The sequence below is a fragment of the Myodes glareolus genome, chromosome 22, assembly GCF_982192425.1.
Source record: "Myodes glareolus chromosome 22, mMyoGla1.1, whole genome shotgun sequence".
Classification (NCBI taxonomy): Eukaryota; Metazoa; Chordata; class Mammalia; order Rodentia; family Cricetidae; genus Myodes; species Myodes glareolus.
Window position 1 is genome coordinate 6,120,795 of NC_142047.1, and position 26,799 is coordinate 6,147,593.

General features: G+C 49.3%; 1 protein-coding gene across 9 annotated transcripts in view; it reads right to left on the reverse strand.

Annotated features, from left to right (window-relative positions):
- Window positions 1-26,799, reverse strand: part of Znf827 (zinc finger protein 827) — a 173,107-nt gene that overhangs the window by 59,222 nt on the left and 87,086 nt on the right. For all 9 annotated transcript variants that reach the window (XR_015736017.1, XM_087900542.1, XM_087900540.1 and 6 more), the window contains 3 exons: window positions 23,109-23,348; window positions 20,847-20,904; window positions 1,398-1,501 (listed from right to left, as the gene is read on the reverse strand). Coding sequence is in view for 8 of the 9 variants with exons in the window: in XM_087900542.1 (XP_087756668.1) it covers window positions 1,398-1,501; window positions 20,847-20,904; window positions 23,109-23,348 (402 nt within the window). In the remaining variant the exon portion in view is untranslated. The remainder of the gene's footprint in view (window positions 1-1,397; window positions 1,502-20,846; window positions 20,905-23,108; window positions 23,349-26,799) is intronic.

The following is a 26,799-nucleotide window of genomic DNA, read 5'->3' on the forward strand; positions in this document are numbered from 1 at the left end:
TGCCTGAGAAGGAAGACAGAAAACTAAGCAAACGTCCTTCCATTCCTAGGACCAACCATGACATCACGTCTTCCTGCATGAGCATGTTCCCTCCAGAGACGGAGCAGAAATGCTCCACTCACGGAGCCAAAGAAAATGCTGGGGATTAGGTTCTGCTTGGTAGTGTGGAGGTAAGAGGTGGCTCTGCCATTGCGAGATGAAGAAGGACGGGCTTGACTGTCCTCTCATGTGGCACACACTGCGACACTCACATAAGCACTTCAGAAGTCATGAGACACTTTTCTAAGTTACTCAGCTCTCAACATTCTGTGAAGCAGGGCTCCTGGGGTGTGGAGGTCCTTGAATTTGATTCTGAAAAAGGTTATAGCACCACTAGCCCTGCTTGAAGCCCTTGCTGCATGCACGCACACGCGCACGTACACACACACACACACACACACACACACGAGCCCTGAAGGACAGCTGTGCCCCATAAAAGGACAACACACTTTCTCTTTTACTCTAGAAAAGGGGAGTGAAGGATAGGTGGAAAATTGCATGTTGGTGGCTGAGATGACCAGGAGGGTCAGACACACTGCTGTAATAGGTGCTGTGGCTAAGAGAGATGGAATTCCGGGAGGCCGGAGGCCAGGCCCCTTGGATGGACTGAGTCCTTTCTATGGACAGTGATGTTTGTGGAGGTCACAGGCTGCAGTGCCTAGATCTCACCCTAGCCTCTCCCAGCCCTCACTGCCTGCCTGAAATACTGACGACATATATGACAGAATTTCGTTCAGGTTAAACACTTGCCGTGTGTGTGTGTGTGTGTGTGTGCGTGTGTGTGTGTCTGTGTGTGTGTGTGTGTGTGTGTGTGTGTGTATACACGCACATGTGTGGAAGGCAGAGCTCAACACTGAGTATCTATCCTCGTCACCTGATCTCCACCTTACTTCTGACACAGTGCCTTTCATGAACCTGAGGCTTGGATTTGGCTGCTGCCCAGCAGGCCCCAGGGCCTGTTGTATTGTTTCTGCCATCCTGGGATTACAGGTGAGCAGTGTGGCTCAGGTTATGTGTGAGCTGGGATGGATTCAGGTCCACACAATGGTGCATCGAGCATTTTAGCGACCGAATCATCTCCCTGCCCTGATAGTTCTCTATTTTAAAGAAAAAGAAAGTACTACATGGACAAAGTAACAGCAAGGAAGGGATGGTGGATCTTAAAGCAGAGCTAAAGGAGTTCCCATAGCACGCACTTATTTTAGTGAACTTTTGTGGCAGTCCCAACGGCATTTCCCCTCTTTTCTAAGACCCGTCTGCGCAGGAATAGATGCGATGCCTAAGCCACGAGCATCTGGAAACACTGCAGAAAGGCCTTTCGCACGCACCGAGGACGGAAGCACGCAACGGGTCCTTACCTGGAGCTGGTATTCTTCCGTGCGGCGCAGCTTCTCCAGGCAGCAGATCTTTTGAATTGGAGGTGAATGGTGATTGTCTAAATGTGTCTTCTGAAAAGAAAGGGCTGGGGCAGGAGAGGAGGAGCAAGGTTTAGTAAATTAAAGTTATTTAGGACACCCAGTGCATCTGGCTCCAAACAAACACACACAATACTGGAAAGACCAGTGCTTTCTCAATGACTTTTAAGAAATATAAATAAGACTATGCTTGTGACCGAGAAAGAGAGGGCAGGTTTTCTCAGGTGAACATCACACGGGCATTATTTTTAAGCCCAAGGTCCACAAATAAAACATTACTTTTACAAAAAAAGATTTATTTTTATTTGTGTGTGTGTGTGTGTGCGTGTGCGCGCGCGCACGCGCCGCATGTGTGGGATGCAGTGGAGCTGAAGTCAGGTAACCACATGACGTCATGTCGGTGAGCTATCTGGCATGGGTGTTGGGACCAAACCCGAGTCCTCTGTGAAAGCAGCAAGCATCCGTAAGCACTGAGCCTCACTCCAGCCCCTAAAATATCACACTGGAAACAGAGAAACTCCAGCCCAGGCCAGCTCAGTGGTTGTGTGTATTTCCCCTTGCTCGCATGCTTTCTGGGCACGGATGAGGATCACTACAGACTCCGAATCAGAAAAACTTCTCTGTTTTCTCCAGTGGAGGAGATGGACACTGCTTCTTCCATAATCTGTCACCTGACCCCTCGGAGACCAACAGCACACATGGGAGGCACACAAGACTGGAGCCTGGGGCCACTACACTGCAGGCAACAACCGGCTGGGTCCAAAGAAACTGCAGCTCAAGCTGGAACTGGGAAGGCTCTGTAGGAACCCCTGGGCTGAGCCTACCTGATACGAGCTGGAGGCCAGATAAGCCTGAAGCTGTAGCAGAAGCCTGTACCCAGAAGCACTCTTTCCAGTTCTACCCCTGCCTCCCAGGAGGGCCTGGGATTAGCCAGAGCTTCCCAGAAAGCAGGGTGATGACACAGGACACAGAACAGACCCCAGGGCACGAGAACCCCACACCTGGCTGCCATTCTAGGTATGGCCCTAGACTACAGTTACAACAATTAAACAAATGTCAAGGGGATGACATTAGGATAAAAGTGGGAGGGAGCATTTTCTTAAAGGGAAGCGCACATCAGTGGGCAATGCGGTTCCACCATCACTGTGAGGCTCCAGGGACCATGGCTCTGCCTGGCACACATGGAATCTGTGTCATAAGCAGTAAGCAATCTAGGCGGGTTTGAAGAGTGTACAAGCTGTGGCTCACTCCACGGACACAGGAAAGACAGTCTTACACCAACAGCCACACGGGCTGCAAGCGACAGAAACACTTGTTGGCTGGGTGCCTATACTCCAGAACTGAAGCTCTCGTCACACTAGTACAGTGGTGTGACCTTGCACACATTCCTTAACTTCCCGGGGCCTCCATTTCTCCTCTATAAACAGGATCGTAGTGCCCACACATCAACAGGAGGTGTGAGGATCGAGCAGACGTCCATGGGCTGTGTTTTGGATGGTGCCAGTGCACACAGCAGGTGCTCAATAAGTGAGAACTTTTTAAAAAAAATGTGTAGCCCAAAGGAGAACAAATTAATCAACTTTTCCATTCAGGTTAACAAACAGGGAAGTCCCCTTTGCAGAGAAGTCATTACACCAAACAAAGGAAACGCCATTCTGATTTGGAAGTCTTAGCTGCGGGGATCAGGACAGTATCCAGCTCTCGCATGAGGAAGACTGCTAAGGGTCTAAGGACGTTTAAGGAGTGAGGGATACTGCTGGTCAGACATGCGGCACGAGGGTTCTTGATGCCAGGGCTGGGCTGCAGTCCATCAAGAGAGTGCTTGTTGAGCATGGAGGAGACTCTGGGCTCCATTCCCATTCACACACACACACACGCACACACACACTCTGAAGCTCACACACAGAGTGACAGTGCCCCAGGAAAGGTGAGCAGGCCATTGTCCATCACGTCATTCTGGCTCTGTCTGCACAAACTACCTTTATTTATTTGTTCGTTCGTTCATTCATTTGTTCATTCACTCATTCATTTGTTTTTGTTTTTGTTTTTTTTTCAAGACAGGGTTTCTCTGTGTAGCCCTGGCTGTCCTGGAACTCACTCAGTAGACCAGACTGGTCTTGAACTCACAGAGATCTGTCTGCCTCCGCTTCCTGAGTGCTGGGATTAAAGCAGTGCACCACCACCTCCCAGCTTATTTATTTATCTTTGAGACAGGCTCTCCGGGCTGACCATGAACTTGCTCCATGGCCAAGGATGATCTTCCTGCCTCTACCTCCCAGGTGTTGACATTGCAAGCATGTGGCACCACAGCTGGCTGAGCCACCTTGAAACAGGAAGACTCAGAGGACCTAGGAGAAACTTCCTTTGGGGGACCCTGAAATCCCAACAGCAGCCCTTGAACGTGTGTTTAGAAATATCCACACCATTGAGAACTGTGCCCTGCCCCCACTCTTACGGATAACTATTACAAGTATGGCCAGAGATTGCCCTCAGTTCTCCAGCAGCTGCTTAGTGAGAGCCTGTGACGGACGGGCCTGGGAAAAAGAGAGTCACACCCACCATGGTTTGAGAGATCAGGATGTCAGCACATCTGGATGAGGGGCATGTCCCAGCCATGAAGGACGAGCTAGGGATTGGGACAGGGGGCTGAGTCGATGCAGGAGAAAGGCCCTGTAGGATGGGGAAGGTTGGCCTGGTCTAGGAGGCCCCAGATGATCTGCAGGAGGGTAGCGTGTGTGAGGAACATGGCCTGGGGGCAGCCGGCATGAGGAGCTGCAGGAGAGCCACAGGAAGAGAGAAGAGTGGGGTTCTAGCGCTGGGAGCACGGCTCTGACCTCAGAACAGATGCACTGCAGTGTCTTCAGCAAGTGGGGAGGCAGGGAAGGACTTTGGTTTCAATTACTGACATAAACAGCCTGGCATGTGGCCACGCCAGGGTACATACGGGAAGTGGTGATGGTGGGGGGCAGTGCTGCAAGCCAGCTGAGGGCCATGCAGATGGGAGAAGGCTTTAAGAAGGAGCAGAGAAGACCACAGGGCTGTTTACACCAACCCTAGGACACCTGGGAGAAGTGGGCACGGGCTGCCACGCTCTACACGGGAAACAGCCATCTGGGTTTTGCAGCTCAGCTGTGCACCCTCTTCCGTAGCAGAGGGTCCCCACGAGTGAGCAGTGTAGCCCTCAGAGAAAACCGAGTTAAAAAAAAAAGTGACCTCAGGTCAAAGCCACTTCCAAGTAAGTTTTCTATTCTTTATGCCAGCTTGATCCTGCATAGAAAGAAAGATTTCTTTAGAGGCAAGAGAATGTCAGGAGTGTCATGCCAAACACAAAAATGCACCAAAAAGGAGCATCCATGTATGACGGAGTCAGAGGATCAATGCAGAAATGTCTAGAAGTCAATGAAGTAAAGTTCTCCATGAAGAGAAGCTAGGTTAACAGAGCACTAGTCCCAGGCTAGACCACTGCATTGACAGTATGAGGTTAAAGGACTGGGTAGGTTGGCATCCATATTGGCCACTTAATTAAGCGACTTGTGTGAAATAATCCCACCAGTCCAAGTTTCATCACTGGGAATGTGGCTCGGGGCTACCGTCAGGGCTTACCGAGGTTTACGTGGTACAGGCAACCCCCAGAGGACCCTGTGAGGACAGCCACCATTATGATATCCCTATCGTACAGATGATAGACTTCTTAGGGAAGGGGTGAGTTGTCTACACTAGAGCTGAAGCCAAGTCTGAACCCAAGCAGGCTGCCTTCATTGTCTGCCTTCTATCATGAACAACACAGACCCACAGGTCTTCCTCAGAATACGTGTAAGGAGGGATTGAACAAGCGAGCGGCAGAGAGAGGCCGTCTCGGTAGGCAGGTTCATAGAGAGCAGGAGGAAGCTCTGTTTTTTATAAGCTGAGAAGTACAGGGAAGTGAAACTGACTGAAACCTAAGCTGTGTCCCAGTTTTCTAAAACTTCCGCAGCCCCCGAGCCACGCCCTCCTATTGCCTCTGCAGGCAAGCTGCTCTCCGCTGGGCCTCGGTGAAGAGGGAAGGCTAAGCAGGGCGTGGTGGCTCATACCTGTGATCTCAGTGACAGAAGATGACCGCAAGTTCCAGCCCAGCTTGAACTACATAGATCCAGGCTAGCCCGCACTACAGAATGAGACCCTCTCAAACACATAAAAAAGGGAAAGGTTAGGTCTGCAGGGCACTATGGCCATGAGCACCATCTTCACATCCTCACCATGCTGGAGGAAATACCCTTGGAGAACACCAGCCTCGAGGACTTGGGGCTCCAAGCAGAGGTAATCTTACTTTGGCCATGTGTTGGGAGCTAAACCCTACATCTGTGGCTTCCAGCTGCACAGGACAGAGGCTTGTGATGTGCAGAATCCCAACGGCTCTCAATGGTGCTGGACTCTGGTGCCCAAAGCAGAGTCCGTCTCATCATGGTTAAGAGATGGTGAGGAAGCAGTTACTGCTTGGTGGGGGAAAGTCCCAAAGGTACCTGGGACCCCCCCCTGCCCCCACAGGGAGAAAAACAGAAGGGAAACAAGCCAGACTTTAGGATGGACAAGGAAGGAAGTTTGTACAGGTCCTTGAGCTGGAAACCTCAGTGGGCTACAAATCATTCCAGAAAATGAGCCAGTGTGTGACTGTCACATGGCCCTTGAGCCTGCTCTACAGCACCCAATCTATAAAGAGCTGTAGGGGCTCATGGGGAGAGGCACTGTTAGACACGTGGCTTTGGTGGAATAGGTATGGTCTTGTTGGAGGAAGTGTGTCACTGTGGGGATGGTCTTTGAGATCTCATATATGTTCAAGCCATGCCCAGTGTCAACTTCCTGTTGCTAGTGGCCAAGATGTAGGACTCTCATCTCCTTCTGCAGCACGAGTCTGCCTGCACACCATGTCACACCATGACAGTAAGGGACTGAACCTCTGAAAATGGAAGCCACCCCAATTAAGTGTTTTTCCTTGATAAGAGTTGCAGAGGTCATGGTGTCTCTCTCTTCACAGCCATAGAAACCTAATTAAGACAGAGGCCACTAGCAGAAGGCAAGCAGAATGGGGCTGCAGATGTGGTTCAGCTGGTCGAGCAAGAGCCCAGAGCTCACTGAGCCCTGAGTTCAACCTAAGCACCAGGTGAGCAGGCGTGGCGGACCACCTCTCAGTAACTTACCACATGGGATACAGAGGCACGAGGACCAGGATGAAGATGGAGATCACCCTTAGCTACCTAGTGAATTCAAGGCAACATTAGATCCCACCCTCCCCCACCCTGAAAAGGGTAAGTTTGAGGAAGTAAAAATGAATGGATGAATGAAAGAATGAAAGAAGAATTTGGGGGAATAAAAGAAAAACAAGAAAGAAAAAAATTTTATATTTTGGCTGTGTTGACGGGAACGTGGCAGGCAGCAGTACGAATTCCCAGTGGGATGGGGTCACAGTTATCTTCATCTGACAGCAGCAGTGTCTACAGTAGGCGCTCTCTCTGCCTAGGTGGAGGCAGGCTACCTGGTCAGCTCATCTACACAGTCCACACGGTCAGCCCCCACATTTAGGAGCTGGGTGAGCCTCCAACAGCCCCAAATCACCTGCTCCCTTTCCTGTTTGTTACTTAGGAAGGACACCTTCTAATCCATTATCTATATGAGTTCCTTATCTAGATAGAAGTGAAGCCGTTTTTGATGTGTATGATCATTTTTCCCCTGTAGCAAAAAAATCTAAGAGCTCAGATAAGAAGTGGCAGTCCTGTCACCCGGAGTGGCCAACGCCAGGCCTCACGTGGCATGGGCTACGGGGTCAACCACACAGGGCTGCACAAAGAAAGATTTACAATAAATAATAAAGCAGTCCATAAAAGATGATGGCTCTAAACAGGGATACATTTCACTAAGTGCTGGGTTGTGGCACTAATATCTCCACCTTTAACATCTGAGGGCCAGCAGGACTTGTCTCCATGTGAGCAGAAAGCTCATGGGCCCACAGTCAGTCCCGGAACCAGCTTTGCAGGAGTTCCCACGGGGCTGCTAGGACAGAGCAAAACACTGAAGAAAGGGATGGAAGGAGAACACAGCCTGGAAGAGAAAAAGTGAGGGCGGGGAGGCGACGCTGCCAGATTCCCAGCGACTGCGCACAGAGCCAGTGTGGCGGGGGCTCTGAAATCTCAGCACTGGGAGGCAGAGACAGGCGGAGCACTGGAGCTTGTGGCCAGTGAGCATCACCAAATTAGTGAGCCCCACACACAAGCTCAAACATGTGCATACGCACACACACACACACACACACACACACACACACACGAGAGAGAGAGAGAGAGAGAGAGAGAGAGAGAGAGAGAGAAGGATGGAGGGAAAAGTCAATAACTTCACCTGGAGTAAGAACAATGTCTTCAAAGTAGCCAAGTGTGCCGGAAGGATTGCGCAATGGTTAGAGCACTGACTACTCTTCCTGGGGTTTGGTTCCAGAACCCACATCAGGCTCACAGTCATTTGTTACTCCAGCTCCTGGGTCTCTGATATCCGATTCTGGCTTCTGTGGGCATCTGTGCGGTGCGTGCACATACACGCACACACTCGCCAATAAATAAAGTAAACAAACAAAATAAACCTTTTTGAGGAAGCAACTACCGTTGCTCTTCGCAATGAGGGAAGTAGTCTCGGAGTTCTGAGCCAGGAATGGCACAGAAACGGAATGACAGCGGAGAGAGCGACCTCCCTGTAACGGTTCTTCCTGGGGACGCAGAGCTGCTCATCAAGGTGGAGCGGAACCGTATCAGACACAAAAGGCAGATTATCCTGACAGATTTCTATAGTGCATGAAAGAAAGTATATTTTCAAGACAAAAGTTTCTTAATTATCTGTTCATCTATGTACCTGAATTTTTCTCTCCCCAAATTCTGGGTAGAAAATACATCTAGAAGGTTTGAGTTCATTCTGAAGCAATCAGGAAGCTGTAGTTGAGAGAACAATCTCCTACATTTCCAAAAGCCACAAGAGGCAGGTGACAAAACAGTTACCCCAAGGATGCATCTAACACTAGTTAAAGACTCTGTGCCCACACACAACGTGCCATGACCAAAGGCAAGCGGCTGCTGGGAGCTCCCGTATGGAGTCTCCAAGTCTAGATAAGGAAAGCGGAGGAAATAAGAGCAGACTGGGAATGTCTACACACAGGCTACGGCTTGCTGCAGTAACAGACTACAGGCTTGGCGAAAGAACACAACCGTTTTTCTCCCGAAGGCTTCCTGAACGCGTCATATTTGGAGGGTGAGGACTAGGGAGGCGCTGGGTTCTTCACCGTGCTCCTCAAGGAGCTGAAGGGCAGGCGGAAGTCTGTGATGGGAGAAGAGCTGCGTTAGCCCATGCTTCAACGTCAGTGCCAAACCACGGGCACGCCTGTGTACTTTCCCATCAAAAAAGAAAGAAAAGAACCAAATAATACTGCAGGCTGAGTGTTCCTGGAACGCCAGAGACAGGGTGCGCTTTGGAGTATCTTCATGTAAAGGAGATACCTTGGGGACAGAACCTGGGTGTAAAGAGGAAATCCATGTGGGTCCTATAAGTCCTACATGGGAAGGTAATCATAGACAATAATTTTAGTGCACCTGTGTTTTGATGGCGACCTATCACATGGAGACAGATGTGAAATTTTCCATATGTGGTGGTACGCTGGAGAACAAAACTTTGAGCGTTGAAATGTTTCAGATTTCTGAGTCAGGACTACCTAATTTGTATTTCGTTTTCAATTTAACACCCCACCACCGCTTAAAATTCCTCAGCCTGTCACAGAACCCAGGCTGCGGGAAACCTGCTGTGTGCTCAGGGGTGGCCCTGACCTGATCCTCCTGCCCCCAGCTCAGGAGGGTTAGTTCGGCAGGCAATCACCGCATGCCCAGTGATGCTGGGGCTGGACTGGGGCTTCACGTGCTAGGCGAGCCTTCTACCCACTGACAGAGCTCATCGCTAGTCCTCAACTTCATTTTCATGATTACTCCAATTTTCTTCTTTCTAAGGGAGTGCTTATTTTGTTAATTATTTAATTATCCTTAAATATCACATTCTTTGATTAATTTATTTGTTAACAACTTAGAATAAGAGATTTATTAGCATGTGTAAATATATGCAGGCACATGAGCATGTCGTTGTATGTTTGTTGTGTAACACAGTTCTAAGTGACAGATCGTGAAAAAAAGTCACCAGAAACAAAAAAAAGGGCACTGGCTTAGTGGAACTGAGGACCAACCCCTTCTCTTCTCAGGACCTTGGAAAGGAGGACCCTCCTCCTGAGAGATCTTACCTTCTATCACTAGTCCTGGACGGTAGCCAAGAGCAATTTGGGAGAAAATCATCCCAGACAGTGCCATGAGTTCCCACCCTGACTCTCTGAGACTGGAAATTCTTTATCGAAGCCTACAAGGTACATAATAAACAGAGACCTCTCGAGCACTCAGAACAGAGTTTCGGAGCCTGATGATCCGCCGTGTCGGATACATTTCAAAAACTAGAGACTGAAGAGAGCAAACTGTGGGTTAGTCTCTGGACACCAGCAAAGGGTAGCAGGACATGTGCCCTAAAAACAGGCTGGCACTGCAGCTCGGTGGGAGGGGGCTCCTGAGCAGGGCTGTGGGCCCAGGGAGCTCAGGCACACTGACACCACCCCTGCTGCTGCTCTGGGTGGGTGCTCTGGGTGGGTGCTCTGGGAGGGTGCTCTGGGAGGATGCTCTGGGAGAGTGAGCTCTGGGAGGGTGCTCTGGGTGGGTGAGCTCTGGGAGGGTGCAATGGGAGGATGCTCTGGGTGGGTGAGCTCTGGGAGGGTGCTCTGGGAGGGTGAGCTCTGGGTGGGTGCTCTGGGAGGGTGAGCTCTGGGTGGGTGCTCTGGGAGGGTGCTCTGGGTGGGTGCTCTGGGAGAGTGAGCTCTGGGAGGGTGCTCTGGGAGGGTGAGCTCTGGGTGGGTGCTCTGGGAGGGTGCTCTGGGTAGGTGCTCTGGGTGGGTGAGGTCTGGGTGGGTGCTCTGGGAGGGTGAGCTCTGGGTAGGTGCTCTGGGAGGGTGCTCTGGGTGGGTGAGCTCTGGGTGGGTGCTCTGGGTGGGTGCTCTGGGAGGGTGCTCTGGGTGGGTGCTCTGGGTGGGTGAGCTCTGGGTGGGTGCTCTGGGTGGGTGCTCTGGGAGGGTGCTCTGGGAGGATGCTCTGGGAGAGTGAGCTCTGGGAGGGTGCTCTGGGTGGGTGAGCTCTGGGAGGGTGCAATGGGAGGATGCTCTGGGTGGGTGAGCTCTGGGAGGGTGCTCTGGGAGGGTGAGCTCTGGGTGGGTGCTCTGGGAGGGTGAGCTCTGGGTGGGTGCTCTGGGAGGGTGCTCTGGGTGGGTGCTCTGGGAGAGTGAGCTCTGGGAGGGTGCTCTGGGAGGGTGAGCTCTGGGTGGGTGCTCTGGGAGGGTGCTCTGGGTAGGTGCTCTGGGTGGGTGAGGTCTGGGTGGGTGCTCTGGGAGGGTGAGCTCTGGGTAGGTGCTCTGGGAGGGTGCTCTGGGTGGGTGAGCTCTGGGTGGGTGCTCTGGGTGGGTGCTCTGGGAGGGTGCTCTGGGTGGGTGCTCTGGGTGGGTGAGCTCTGGGTGGGTGCTCTGGGTGGGTGCTCTGGGAGGGTGCTCTGGGTGGGTGAGCTCTGGGTGGGTGCTCTGGGAGGGTGCTCTGGGTGGGTGAGCTCTGGGTAGGTGCTCTGGGAGGGTGCTCTGGGTGGGTGAGGTCTGGGTGGGTGCTCTGGGAGGGTGAGCTCTGGGTAGGTGCTCTGGGAGGGTGCTCTGGGTGGGTGAGCTCTGGGTGGGGCCGTCATCTAAAAACAGAAACTTCTCAACAATGAAGAACTGGTGGTGTTGCTCACGCTGTAAGGTGTGAAGTGGCATGCTGGGAGTATCCTTACAGAGACAGATGCTCAGAGAATCAGGGACCAGAGCTAGTGAGATGGCTCAGTGGGGAAAGGCGCTTGATTCCAAGGATCTGAGCTCAGTCCTCGGGCCCCACACAGTACACGGTGAGAACTGACTTGTGAACATTGTCCTTTGACCTCCACATGTGTGCACTGTGGTGTGAACATTCACACAGACAGGCAAGCACACACAGAGACTCTCTCTTGTAATAAAAATTAAAAAGTTCTGTGGCACGGCTCTGTGGCATGACTCTCTGGCATGGTTCTGTGTAGAGCATTAGCCTAAAGTACACGATGCCTCTGTCAGAAACCAACACAAGTATCGGAATGGTGGAAAAGGGCTGGAGACTGAATCTTCAGCTGAGGTGGGGATTTGGTGACACATTATTTTCTTCTTTTTGCTTTGTTTTGAAATTCACTGTCATTGTCATAAATACAACAGTAACAAACAAACAATACAACCCAGGTTAACCACGGCACAGAATAATTCCTAAACGACAGCTAAAGGGCATGAAAAGAGAAACACACATGCCTCGTCACAGGAAGAACCCTGAGATGAAATGAGAGTCAACAAATTAAAATGTCTTAACTCGAATACAGTAAAGCTAAATCATTGGTTTAAAAAAATTCTTCAGGAGCTGAAGAGATGGCGCCAGGGCTAAGAGGGTACACCGCTCTTCCCAGCAGCCTGGGTTCGGTTCCCAGCACCAAGCTCAGGCAACTCAACTCCGTAACTCCAGGTCCAGATCCAGGGAGCTACACACACACACACACACACACACACACACACACACACACACACACACACAAACCACTTTAAAATTTAAACTAAAAGTGTCAGGTCTCAAATAATTATAATTTTTGCCTGCCTCTATCCACCTTCCTGTTGTCCCGCAGTTCCTGGTAGAATGAGATTGAACTTGCAAGGCAGTTTGGCCTGGAAAATGTGAATGTTTCTTCTTGTCTTCGTGCACAGGCCTATGAAGGCCAGGGGCCGGCTTTCCGGATCTTCCTCCATTGCTCTCCTCCAGGCTATCACGTTCACAGTTCAGCGGACAGTGAGCTCCAGGGATCCACTTGTCTCCCCGACACTAGGGTTGCAGGTATGCATTGCTCTTAGGAGGGTGCTGGGGATCCAAGCTCAGGTCCTCACGCAGGCATGCCAGGCATGTTTCCTGCTGAGCTGCCTTCCCAGGCCAGGGCCTGAGTCCATTTATCTCAGCAGCGACCAGCATTAGTTACATGTGGGGACACGTGGTCTTCTAGTAACAAGGGGCTGATTAAGTCAAGTATGACGTATGGAAACGCTGAACAATACTAGCAAATCTTAACAGGAAGATACTGCGTTACACGGACTTACTCAAACATACTGCATAACATAGTCCTAGGTAAACTAAGATTATAAACTGTATATATAGTAATACAACCACCACAATTTAGCAATGGGCTCTCTCAGTAGAAGAGCTATCAATGATGACTATTTAAGTATATATCCTAGATACTCCAAAAGTCAGCTATCTTGAAAAACTCACACAAAAACTATGCCATTTGGTGATTTTTAGATCTTTTACATCTTTTAAAGGCCTTTCCAAGCATGACTGTGGAAGGACAGTTATAAAAAGCCAAACCACAGAAACAGAAACAACCTGGCAACACTGTAACCTTCAGCACAGGTTTCCCAAGTGTAGATACTATGCCAGGGAGGAGGCTGCAGGAGACAAACAAACCCCAAAACAGAGCACAACAGCAGCAACGACACAACCTGCGGGAGAAAACCTGCGCAGACACACACGCGCAATGGTTCTTGTTTTCTTTGAAACGTACAGTGGCATCTATTCTGGTCTTCCTAAAGTTGGGCCAACACCCAGAACCTAACACCAAGGTTCAGGGACCAGGTTCCTGTGGCCCGGCTTCAGCATTCATCCAAAAGGGGCCTAGGAACTTCCCAGGGCAGGGTGCACAATAAACGCCTTGTCAGGGCCATGAAGCGAAGAGGCCAGATCAGGGCATCCCAAGCCACCCGCAGACCAACGAAGGGAACCCAGCACACCCGGACGCGTGAAATGTCAACTCCTAGACGACCAGGTCTCCAGGGAGAATGTGACTTCTCACAGAAACTAGGACAAGTGGCTTTCTGTAAAAAGCCACCGGGGGGCTCTGCCCTCCCTGCAAGGGTGCAAGGACCACTTTCAAACAACACAGACACCTGTGGGCTGCTGTCACTCGAAAGCTGCCACTGTGACAAGTCAGCATCTGCCTATTTGCTGGATTTCTAGTAACAGCTTTGGGCAAGTTCCAGAGAAAACCCCAGATAAGAGCAGGGTTGAGGTCAGCACCCAAACTACATCTGCCTTTGGTTCAGTTGCCACTGGCTGCTGTGCCTGTCACGGACTGCGGCCATTTCCTCGCTGAGACTTCAGCATTTACCTTCATCCCAGACACTCCAGAGTTAGACAAAAGACCAATGTCAGGCAGCAGGAGGAACACACCAGTGCACTGTGTGAAGGGAAGGCACCAGCGGCCCCTTCAGAGCCACACCATCTCAACCCTGGTATCCCCGCCACAGATGAGAGAGACCAGGCCAGAGGTCGCATGCACAAGCCGAGGGAGGAGACAGCTTAGTGAGAGAGGAGGGCAGGTACAACGGGCAATAATGCACCAAGTATTTCAAGGGGTTCATATGTCTATAATAAACTGTTTGCAAGAATCAGTTTCAGTTTCTTTGAAAAAATGAAAATTCAAAGATAACCTGAAGATGTATTTCCATGAAAAGACTTCCAATTCAATGTGCATGCCAAGGCAGCTGGCTGCAGGCCCTGCGTCCTGCTACACCATGCACAAAAGCATCATGGTTAGAGGATGACGGCATCAGAGACATCAAAACATCTAAATATTCCTTGAGACAATTTTCCGAAAGAAGGCAGCATGTAGAGAAAGGAAATCTTAAAATTTCATGCAGATAACCATGTGGCCCCGAAACAACCCTAACTTCATTAAAGAATAAAAATAAATTATAGTCTCTTAATTGAATGGGGCTCCATGAAATTAATAGTGATGTAATATTAAATGCACTGATGTTCTCTATGTATTCAGTTATAAAGTCACAAAAACACGAGTGGTAAATAGAATATAAAAAGAGAGATTAAAAAAATCACAAATTTCATTTGCTGTTTCCTGTTTCTTTTCTTAATTGCTTACTTCTCACTCAGTATTCCAAAAGTAATTTTTCTACTTTTAAAGTAATAACACCATTATTCTCTTAGGTTTGCCAGAGAAATGAGAAGGGAAAAACTGCATGAACGGAGAGAGGCAGCATGTGACACTTTTTACCAATCTGTGCAATTTCTATTACTGAATCATAAATATTTAAGGACATACATCCAAGCCACCGTGCAGGAAAATTCTATATTGGACACTATCAAGTGAATATGTCTTTTTAGTAAACAATGTTTTCTGCCATTATCTAGATCACAGAAAAATAGCCTGCATTTTAGATTTGGAAAATTGGGCAAATTAAATGTTGGTCTGAACGGTACAATCCAAGCCTGTCTCTGATTTTTTCACTTCTTGTGCAGTAAGGATAAGAGGAGGATCCATGCAACCATGTGGCTCTTTATGGAGCTGTCTTCTAGGCCTGCAATCTGACTTCCCCTCATGGACAATGGATTATTAATGGAATAGGTAATAAATGATAAGAGAGGGCTCTTGGCAGCCACTGTCCAAAGTTCATGGTGTTACACAACATTGGATCTGTCCCTTCACCTGCCGGGAGCTATCTGACGCTCGCTCGCTCGCTCGGGAATCCATCTCCCTACTTCCACCCCGCCCAGCATCTGGGGGTGATGAGCCATGGCGGAGGACTCGAGGCTCCTTTCCATTACTAAACTTTGGATCTGGTTATAGAATTATGCCTCGTGTATTTTCATCTGCCAAATGACCATAATGGCTGGTTATCTCCTCCCTATAGAAACGAGGTATGTGCTGGGAAAGTACATTTTTAAAAATTAGGGTTTTATTAGACTCATCCATGGTCTGTTCTGCTCTCCTGATTCTGGCAAGAACTCTCTCTCTCCCTCAGCCGTGTGTCAGGAAGATGGCATTACACACACCCAGGACACGCTCTCAAAGGAGACCTCCTTACACTTGAATTTTCTGGACTCTTAAAGGTTAAACGTGTGAAAAGATGGTGGCTTGAGAATTTACAGGCTGCATTCAGTGCAGGTGCCCTTATAAGGGTCCAGACAAGGGCAGGGAGGCAGGGTCAAGGCAGAATTGCATGATCCAATCATTCCAGCTGCTAAGTAAATTGATTTTTGTGCCTGGCTATCTGGTACAGTCTGGTGGGTTATTTTCTGCCTTTTCTTTTGGGAAAGTTGTTCTAATTTACACAGCTGATTCTAAGGTCTTAGGATTCGAAAATAAGAAAGGGCATTCTCAAACCAGGCCCTGCTGGGGATGTGGCTCACCTGTACAGTGCCGGAATAGCACTTGCCTGTGGCCCCAGCTCCAAGAGCAGAACCATAACAAATAAAACAAAAGCAACCAAATCATTTCTTAAAATGAAAATCTAAAGGTGGCTGGGAGGTGGCTCAGTGGATAAAGTGCTTTCTGCACCAGGAGTCTGAATTCCCAGGACTGACGGAAAACCTGCGAGCAGTCAACCAAGCAGTTAGTAAATTTGATCCCAGCACTCTGGAGGCAGTGACAGGGGGATCTCTGGGAGCGTAAGGCCTGGTCTACAGAGTAAGTTTCAGGACAACCAGAGTTATACAGTAAGACCCCATCTTTATAAAAATAAAACAAAGAGCTGCGAACAGTCGCTGACGCTAGTGCTGGGCACGAGGCAGGTGAATCCGAGAAACTTGCTGGGAGCTAGGGACCAGTCAGAAACACTGTTTCACAAGATTAAAGTGGGGAGCAATAGACGAAGAAACATGATGCTGTGCCTACACAGGTGATAAAACTTACACACATGTACACATATGTACATACACGCACATGTACATCACACACATGTACACACCCATGCATTCCACATACATGCATTCTCATGCCTAGAACTTGCTTCAAAGTAATCTATGGGAAGAGGTGACAAGGAAAAAACAGATAAAGTGACACAGGGTGGGGTCTGACAACAGTCTAAATGGTGACTGGCCCCTCTCTCCATCCCCGTGGATCTGTGAAATTCTCCATTACAAGGTATAAAAACCAGACAAATGAACCCAGGAATTTGCTAGTGGCTCACCTCAGCCTTTAGCTTCATCTAAGTCTCCTTTTACAAACTGCCAAGAAATGCTGTCTCTTGTCATTTTCTGTTCTCCATATCGGATGTTTTGTAACAGAGGTACAGGTGAGGGGCAGTGCTGTAGCTGAACGGGAAACTCAATGGGGTGAGAGGGCAGGGCATGCAGCCGGAGGGCTTTGTGAGCATCCGATGTCAGGCACAGCAACTGGCCCTGGCCTCCCAGCAGAGCCAGTGGGAATGGTGAGCCGCAGTGCATTTCACTGGGGACTGCTATGCTTTCCCACAGGCCCGTGGGTGTAATGAACATAGAAATCAATAGTGATGGACAAATGGAGGGGTATTATGGCCTTATGTAGGACAGGAAGGCAGCCAGCAACAGTCTTCAATTTGTGTCTTTTTGCCCACCATGTCCTGTAACTCCCCAAACTTCAGGAGCAGAAGACAGCCCAAGTGCAGGACCCTCAGGATTCATCCATGAGAAAGAGCAGGGAAAGGCCATGTGGCTGCACTGCACAGGCAGGCCGGCCCCAGGGCTCCTCCACCGTTAAACTACATAGTAACTCCTGAAGCTGGAAACTTCTAGAGTCCAGTGGTAAGCCACTGTCCTAAACAGTTACCTTCTCCCAGGAAATAAACACTAAAGGTGGGATAACTGAGCCAAGTGGGGTGCTGCATCCCTACAATCCCAGTACCTGGGAGGTTGAGGCAGGAGGGCTGAAAGTTCCAGCTCAAACCAAGCTACACGGTGACACTCTGACCCAGCAAGTACTAAAACACAGATACACGAGAAAGGAGCGTTTGAACAAATCTATTGGAGAGCTAACGCAAAATCTAACCCCCCTGACCTTGGGCATACAAAATAAGGGTCTTTGAAAGCGGTAAAGAATCAGAAACCAGAGAGCTGTCATCTCCTCTGTCCCTGGTGAGGGACAATTAGTTGGGCCAGCTTGACTCCAATTCAAGCCATGAGGTAAGGGGTGAAAAAGAAATCAATTTGTAGATTTGGCCAAGGTGTCTATCAGAATAAATAAAAACACACCCAGGGTTTTGTGGAATTATAACCCTGGGTCTAATCCTGGCTTCTGAACATGTCTGGTTGAGGCACCTAGGAAGCAACTTTTCCACTGCTTCAGGCAGATTTGAGTCAGGTTTTTCTTCCTTATAATGATCTCCCAGCAAGAGAAGAAATTACGATTGATTCCTTTTTGCTGAATGCTTAAAAATAAAAATCTCTTCTAACTATAATTATGCTTTAGTTCCAGCCAGCACAGCTGATACCGGAGGCATAGTCCAGTCCTCTCCCTCCTCCCAGAGCACAGAGGCATAGTCCAGTCCTCTCCCTCCTCCCAGAGCACGGAGGCATAGTCCAGTCCTCTCCCTCCTCCCAGAGCACGGAGGCATAGTCCAGTCCTCTCCCTCCTCCCAGAGCACGGAGGCATAGTCCAGTCCTCTCCCTCCTCCCAGAGCACGGAGGCATAGTCCAGTCCTCTCCCTCCTCCCAGAGCATGGGAAAAGCATGAAACGACACGGTCTCACACACCTTTCTGTAATGTATTCTGTAAGTATTTAGCTTATACTTACTCTTCAGGATCTAGCAGCCACTCTGGAATGCTGCTGGGGGCCTGCCTAGCTCCTTCCTTCTGTACAATTAGTGACAACCCCTCCCAGTGGGAACCTCCATCAGGAAACTCTAGCTTTTAGGGTACAAGGATCTGGCGCCCACAATAGAGGCTGTGTGGACTCTGTAGCACCTCCTGCTCCAGGGCCCCCTAGGGGACTGAGCTGAAGGAGGCTCCAGCCAAAGCCACAACCTCCATAGACTTTTCCTTGCTCCCACCCCTCCCATCCAAAAGGAGTTCCTCATTAAAGTCCCTCAAGAGAGCCCAGACTCACACTCCACTTTAGGGACCCTAACTATGACCTTCGAGGGTCCCATGGAAGCAAAGTGAAATGAGCATGTGTCATCAGTTTGCTGTTTTTGAGTGACTATGAATCACGGCAACTTCATGTGAGGTTATGACTCTGGGACACAGCAGACAGACTTAGGACGCCAAGGAGGCAGTAAGCGAGCATTTGCATAAACTCAGATCTCCTGCGGGGACATTCAAGGCCAGAGAAAAAACAGGCTTTACACCCAGACAATCTACGAACCATCTTCACACGACCAGTGGTCCATCCCTGTCCCTTCAGAGACGGGTGGTCAGTCTTCCATTCTAGGACAAAGGTTCTTTCCCCAGTACTGTATAGCCCAGGATGAGGCAAACTGACTTTGTGTTCATTTCTCTTTGATATCCAATATTCTGAATTCCACTGAACTGAGTAGAAAAGAAAATCTTGGGATAAAATCCAAGAGAATTCTGTCTATACCTTGATGGTGCAATGAGATCATTACAGCCTGAAAGAAAATCGTTCATTTATCTATCATTTGTTTCAAGGATCGAAAGAACAGGGCTCGGGAGGTGGCTCACCTTGTAAAGTACTTGCATTGAGGACCTGAGTTCAATCCTCCAGAACCCAACTTTAAAAAAAAATGCAGGTGGGTCCTGGGGCACGCCTGACAGTCAGCCTAGCCTACCTGCTGAGATCTAAGCCATTGAGAGACCTTGTCTCAAAAGGCAAAGTGAGTAAGCACCTGAAGAACTACTCCAAGGTTGTCCTGTGGCCTCACACACATGCACACATGTAAACCCACGTAAACACATACACACACATACATACAAAGAATTAAAAATATAAAACCAGTCAACTGATTAGTCAGGAAAGAAAAAAATACAACTCTGCTTGCCCAGGAAAGCAAACTCCTGATTGAGCCAGTTTCCTGACTGTCTGTCCTATAAACTCATCTGGCCCTGGCTCCCCATGTGGCTCCTATCTTGGGCTGAGTTGGAAGCAAGCTAAGGGTGGGGAATGGTCCCGCACAGGGAAGAGTTGCTCTCCTCAGATGTGCTTGATGCCCAGATATACCTCACTTTTTAAAAAAAAGATTGATTGATTGATTGATTATGTGCACAGTGTTCTGCCTGCATGTGTGCCTACAGACCAGAAGAGGGCACCAGTTCTCATTATAGATGGCTGTGAGCCACCATGTGGTTGCTGGGAACTGAACTCAGGACCTCTGGAAGAGCAGCCATTTCTCCCTTTTTATTGAGGGCAGTTGGTTCTCCAGGGCTCTGTGAGAACACCAAGCCTGACTGATGGCAGAACGTGGGCCATCCACATTGCTGGGCAGAACCTTTGCCAATGGGAACCGTCCTTGCCTGCAGTGTAATTCAGGTCCACGTTCCCGCTCTTCTTTTTAAAGACTTGGTCTCACTTTGCTGTCTAAGCTGCCTTAACTCTGAGGCTCAAGCAATTCTCCTGCCTTAGCTCCCAGCAGTAGGGACTACAGGATATAACATGGTGCCCAGTTCTTGTAACTTTAAAAAAAAAAAAATCATTTGACTGCTTGTTTATGGGGTGGGCGTGTCATGTGTGCGGAAGTCAGAGGAGAATTCTCTCCTGCCATGTGGGTTCCAGGGACGGAGCTCAGGTGGTCGGGCTTGGCAGCAGGTGCCTCTGCCCGCTGAGCCATCTCACTCACGCTCCTGCCACTATACAAAAGCACTGTCTTCCCTCTGCTCTAAAATCCTTTCCCCCGGAAAGTGTTTCAGCTCAATACGATGGGATGGCAGCGAGCTCACGGCTGCAGAGCCAGGGCAACGCAGAACCACCAGATGAACCTTGGTCCTGCCCTAGACTAAGCCTCCAAACTGCACCTCCCATTTCAACCCTCAGGTTCAGACGCTTCCACCTGCTGGCGATGAAACTCAGGGTCACAACACATTGCTCACCGTGGAAAAGGCCTTGGGTTCAGAACCAAGTGCCAAAAAGTAAGAAAATAAGTAAGCTCCTGCAAAGGTGATAAGAACACCTACTTCATAAACTTACTGTAAGGAATAAAAAACAATGACATATGGAAAATTCCCCAGCCAGCCAACCCGTTCCTTGTACATATCTAACGAACACTAAGGTTTGTCTCTGTCTATCCCAGAGGCTTGTCTTGTTGCAACAACTGAGAATTCTGGGAGAAAATGTTGAGAAAGTTCTAACTCCTTTGAATCCTCAGGGTTTGGAGAAGAGCATCCCATGCACGGGTGAAACAGGCCTGAGCACACGGGGCACGGGGGCGACCTGGCACAGGGCACGGGAGCGACCCGGTGCACGGGGCATGGGGGTGACCTGGCATAGCAGTCTCCTACCTGGTGGTCGTCCGAATGGTGTTTTCCTTCGTGTGATTGTGTTCTTTGCTCACTTTTTCTGTTAAGGAGACAGAATGAAACACATGCCTTGGGGTTACACTCAGTTTACTTTCATGTTTTAGAAAGAAACACCAGTTTCTCTCTTATCTCATTGGGAAAATCAAATGCATCGAGACGCATCCACAAAACTACTAAACACTGATCAAACAGAAGTAGCGAGTTAGGTGTGGGTGCTGCCCGATTCTAACTCGGCAAACCCAAACATGCACGCAGGTTAGGTGCACAGAAGAGTTGTGTCTACCCAGGCTTCCCTAGCTGGGAATCCCTGTTCTCCTCAGGTAAGCCCTCCAACTGCAGTTGTGGCAACAGCTCTGCCCCTAGCTCTGACGATGGTCTGTCTTGTTCGGCTCCTTCCGAGGATGGCCAGAGAGTTCTTGGTGCTGTCATGGACTGCTTATTCTAATAAATGTCATCAGCAGCAGAACGATGTCATTAGACCAGAGGTAGACCTGCTCCTCGTGCATCCTGGGTCTGTATCCAGCAGCTGTCAAAAATTATTTAATTAGCTTTCAAGAACACCAAGTTGAACCAAAGCCTCGCTGACCCTGCACAAACGTGAGGACTCTCCCATGGCCGTCACGGCTCTCGATGGCTTCTCTGAAGCATTTGCAGAAAACCTGGCCAACCTACAAAGCTTCCAGATCTTATGACCAGGTAGGTTTAAAAAATAAAATCTCATCTTGGGGACGTTTTGCAAAATGGGCTTAAACATCTTTCCCAGTGGCCTTTGACTGATGGGACACTAAGGAAGCTAATTTATGTGTGTTTATACACACACCTCCTTCCCCTCCTTCCAACAGTGACACCAAGGGAGGATCTGGATGGCCTGTCAGCATCCACGGATGCTAGCTAGCATGCAGACTGGGCAGGATGACTTGTCTGGGGTCATCTAGGCTGTGACTGTGCCAGGGTGGGTCCTCTCAGAGCCACACAGTCCTGCCTTCAGCTGATCCATACTCTTAAATCACTACCTATGGAGCCTTGCTCTGAGATGTGCCTAGGCCTTTAGAAAAGGGACAGCATGAGCCAAGGCCCTTCAAAGCTTACTGAGTTAGTGATCACCACCACTGTAGAGAATCTCAGTGTTGTCTGAGAGCCGCTCAGTTGAGGTCACAGGGAAGCTGACCTGTCAGGGGGCACAGACTTCAGCTTGTTCCCTGCCTGTTTCTAAGGGGTACAAGTGCCATATATAACAGGGATGTGAAGGGTGTCTGCTCTATCAAACTTCAGTGAGAAACGACTGATGGAAAAACTTCATGAAGACCCAGATGAGGGGTTGTGTGTGTGTCTGCCAGAATACCAGCCCTGTAAACACACAAAACCAGTCTTTCTCTGGGGACAAACAGTAGAAGCTTGGGATGGCAGACAGAAAGCACAGCTCAGGGGCCAGACCCTTCACAGGGCTAAATTCCTGCATGTCTGGATTCCAAACATTTGAAGGAGAAAAGGTTGATCTACAAAAACATCTTTAGACCACAGTTGGAGACGGCCTTCATGCTTCCACTTTTTACTCTCTCTCTCTCTTTTTAATTTTTTCATCAAGATATATAATAAAAATTTCTCTTGGAGGATGTGGAAGTTTCTCTTTTGCCATTAGAAAGAAATGTTTGTGAATAAGGTCAACACTACACCTTCCCAGAGGTACATGTTTGAGCCTGGCCAAAGGGATCACCAGGGAACTGCACAGAGCTCTGATTTCCAACCATGTTAAAGCCAGTTGGGCAGGTGAGAGGGCTCAGAAGGCAGAGAGATTGCTGTCAAATGTGAGGATCTCAGCCCTACCTCTGGGATCCACGTGGTGGGAGAAGGGAAGCAGCTCCCAAATGTGAGGATCTCAGCCCTACCTCTGGGCTCCATGTGGTGGGAGAAGGGAAGCAGCTCCCAAATGTGAGGATCTCAGCCCTACCTCTGGGCTCCATGTGGTGGGAGAAGGGAAGCAGCTCCCAAATGTGAGGATCTCAGCTCTACCTCTGGGCTCCATGTGGTGGGAGAAGGGAAGCAGCTCCCAAAATCTGTCATCTGACCGCCACATAAATAAAATCTTAACATTTTTAAAAAGAGTTAGGAATTCGATTTGGCAACATCTCATTAACCATTAATGCAGGATGCACAACAGATCCTTCCAAACCCCCTATGGTGTGAGTTACTTCCCCTTCCCAAGAAGGGCTTTTCAGCCAGTGACAGTTCCCACAGTCCGCCTACCTGAGAGCTGAAAAAGAAGCTCAGAAGCCATCTTCACAGAGATGTCCTGGCTGAAGAGATTCCTCTCCGGGGGAACTCTACCTTCTGGAAGCTTCTGTAAGGGTTCAGTTTTCTCTCGCCCCATTAAAGTGCTGTAGCCAACGGTCCGGCTGGGTGACATGGGGACTGCAGAGTCCTGGATGTCCACCTCCATGGGTTCTTCTTTAACTTTCACCGCCTGTGTCTCCTTGTAGCTTTCCGCTGCAAGCAGGTGGGTGAGAGAAACCAGAGCCATCCTTCATTCTGAAGCAAACCCAGTTTCTGCCGTCTTTTTGTCTGTCTGTTGTGCTGGGACTTGAACCCGGGGCCCAGTGCATGCAAGGGGTGCGCATGCTCCACCCTGAGGTGTATCCCCAGCCAACTCAGTCGCTAATTACAAAGAAAACCATGAGGTTTGTGTTAGAAAAGAGTCTAGAAGAGTGGGTACTGCGGGACACTAGGACACAGGGTGAAACCATTAGCTCCACCCACCTGGCTTCCAGAAAAGGCTGGAAACAGGAGAGCCTGAGAAACAGAGTGGTCCGCCCAAGGTCACAGAGTTACAGCCTGGCTGCCTAGAACCTCAGGCTTCTTGGTGAGGGATTCCCTGACCAACCCTAAGTCCAGTGCTGACTGTAAACAGAGAAAGCAGCCAGCGACTGTTCTGGCTTTATAGCTCAGCCAGTTTCAGGAATCAGATAAGAGCAAGCTTACTAAGACAACTTCTTCCCTGTCTCTAAAAGCCCAAGTCAAGGGTTTTCTCTCTAAGAAGGCATCTAAATGACAAAGGTCAAATGGGGTGGATTCTTGGGAGGCATTTCTACCTTGCTGAGGGCTACTAAAGCTTGAGACCATTTCTCAAGTTAACTGAAGCCCAGATGTGCACCTAGAAACAGTCTCACCGCCCAGAACGACTGGCAGATCACAACAGCTCTTCCTCAAAGTTTCTAGACGGCCCAACGTTAGTGTGAAGCATGCATTTGCTTTGCGAGCCTGGATGTCTATCGTCATGCCTGGACCAAGGTAGGTCGCTTCATCCAGGCACGAATTTAAACTATTTCAAAACAAAGTCACATTTCCAAGCCAGTAAACATGTATTAGTAACTACTGAGTACACAGCACCCTGGGAGACAAAAATCAGAGAAGACTGGGACACGTAGCTAAGGAACAAACAGGCAGCAGGTTGAGCAGTAGCCCAGCATCCTGCCATGAGACCCCGTGAACATGGTCCTGTTTGGGGAAAAGCATTTCACGGACATGACTAATGACCCAAGATGAAGTTTTAGTGGATAACCCAGTAAAACTTAGAGCCAGTGACAAGGGTCCTTCTTAGAGACAGGAAAGGGCAGAGCCAAGAAAGACTCTGGAGCTGCTGTGTAACAGGCCATAGAGCTGCACAGAGTAAGACAAGGCAAGGCAAGGTCCTCCTACTACAGAGTGGTGGGCATGAAACTGCTTGACCAGGTTATGATGACAACCACCACCACCACAATCGCATGAAGCAGCTACCGAGTTTCTCGATATGCCACACAGCTGCATAGCAGAGGCGGAGAATGCACAGGACAGGTAACTGATGGAAGGGTCTTCACAGGCACTGACTCCTGGGTCAGTCCAGCAATGGGGAGAGAGCCATCAGTGCCGCAAACTGCTGAGTGGAGCGGGCCGGAAAGTCAAATAAGTGCCATGTTGAACAGTTAGAAACAAACAGGCAAACAGAAGAGCACTTCAAATTAAACGATTAAAACTAATCTGTGGTTACCAATGCGAGCTTATCATAAGAATGCTAATTTTTTGTTTCTCTTCCTAATATATTACACACGATTCTTGTGAAAAAACTGCCAATTCTTTGGTCAGCAGCTGAACTTGGGGGCACTAGGATATTTTATCTGGATTGTCCCCCCTTCCCCTCTCACTGACAAACTGTTTTCCCCTGTGTAGATCTACGTAGCTCATAAAAACTGAGTTTGCTGATTCAGTCAGGCATGAGAAAGAGAAAGTGAAGGAAGAAAGGGAGGAGGGAGAGAGGGGAACGGAGAGGGAGGAAGAAGAGAACACCTTTTCAGTTACAGATCTGCAACTTTCTGGGGTGCTGGCTCCCTGCCCTAGGGATGTGATGACCCCACAGACACCCTAACCTTCAGCTGGATCACCTTCCCACATTTCCTTCTTCCTGTTCCCAGAGTATTCAGTATGTGGAAACTAAACAGCAGGGTCAGGGTCACAGGTATGTACCGATGGCTCTGACCTTCACGCTGCAAGTCTCTCTGGAGCCTGAGGACACACACAGAGGAATGCCAGGAACAATACAATGAGACTAGCTGACTTAAAAAAAAAGTCTCAACACCGTAAAGAGTGAAGTTGGGAAGAGGTTCCACAATGTAACTATCTCCTCCTCCACCTTCAGGTCCCCATCTTTGACCCTGGATTAAAAGCCACGTGACTGTCTGCACCCTGAATTGAACAGAACAATTAGTTTTTCAGGCCAACTGGGGTAGCTCCCAGTATGATCTGCAGGGAAGTGCTTTCTGTCCTTACAACAACCTTTTCAGAGTGCTCAACACACGGACCTCTGATCGAAACCTTTAGCATCCTTAATCTCCTTGATGGATCCCAGATGTGTGGGGAGCAGTACAAACTGACGAGTGACTGAGCAAGCCCGGCATCACCAGTCAGTACCGCACGGTCCTTTATTTCCCATGCAGCCTTACCAAGCATTTCCTCGCCTTTTTTGTTTCCAACATGTAAGTGTGTCCACTGTGTGTGCCTGGCACCGTTGGAGGCCAGAGAGAATGCCGGGGTCCCTGGTACCGGTGTTGCAAGGTTACGGCTGTCATGTGCTGCTGGGTCCCCTTCAAGAGCAGTGAGTGCTCCTACCCGCTAAGGCACCCTCCTCCCACCCCCACTCCTCCTCAGCCTGAGTAGCAGTGTGAGTAGCAGTGTGAGCCCCACTGTGCTGTGATCTGTGAGGATGCGTAAGCACCAGCAGCACCGCACTCAACCTTCAACAACCAGAAATGACTCCTGGGCTTAGAAGACAGCTCAGTTGGCAAAACATCTGCTGCTCAGGCATGAGGACAGGAATTCAGATCCCCAGTACCGGTGTAAACGTCAGGCATGGTACCATATGTCTGGAACCAACAAAGGGAGGGAATAGAGACAGTTGAACTAACGACACATTCTAAATTAACAGTGGTAGACCCTGTCTCAAAAACTAAGGTGGAGCCAGTCATGAAGGTGCACACCTTTAATCCTAGTGCTTAGGAGGCAGAGACAGGCAGATCTCTGTGAGTTCAAGGACAGCCTGGTCTACACAGTGAGATCCAGGACAGCCAGAGAGACATAGTGAGGCTCTGTCTCAAAAATAACAAGATATGAAAGGGGAGCTCACCCCTGACACTGCCTGGAATGCCAGAACCCAGAGACTGGATGGTCCAGAGACCTCGGATAGAACCAAATATGACTGAAAAAGAAAAAGTCAATGAAATGATCCCTAATGATATTCTGCTATACTCATAGATTGGTAGATTGATGCCTAGCTGAGTCGTCATTAGAGAGGTTCATCCAGCAACTGATGGGAGCAGATGCCAAGACCCACAGCCAAACATTGGCGGAGTTGGGGGACGCCTGCAGGAGTGGGAGGAAGGGCAGCAGGAGTCACAGGGGTCAGGGACAC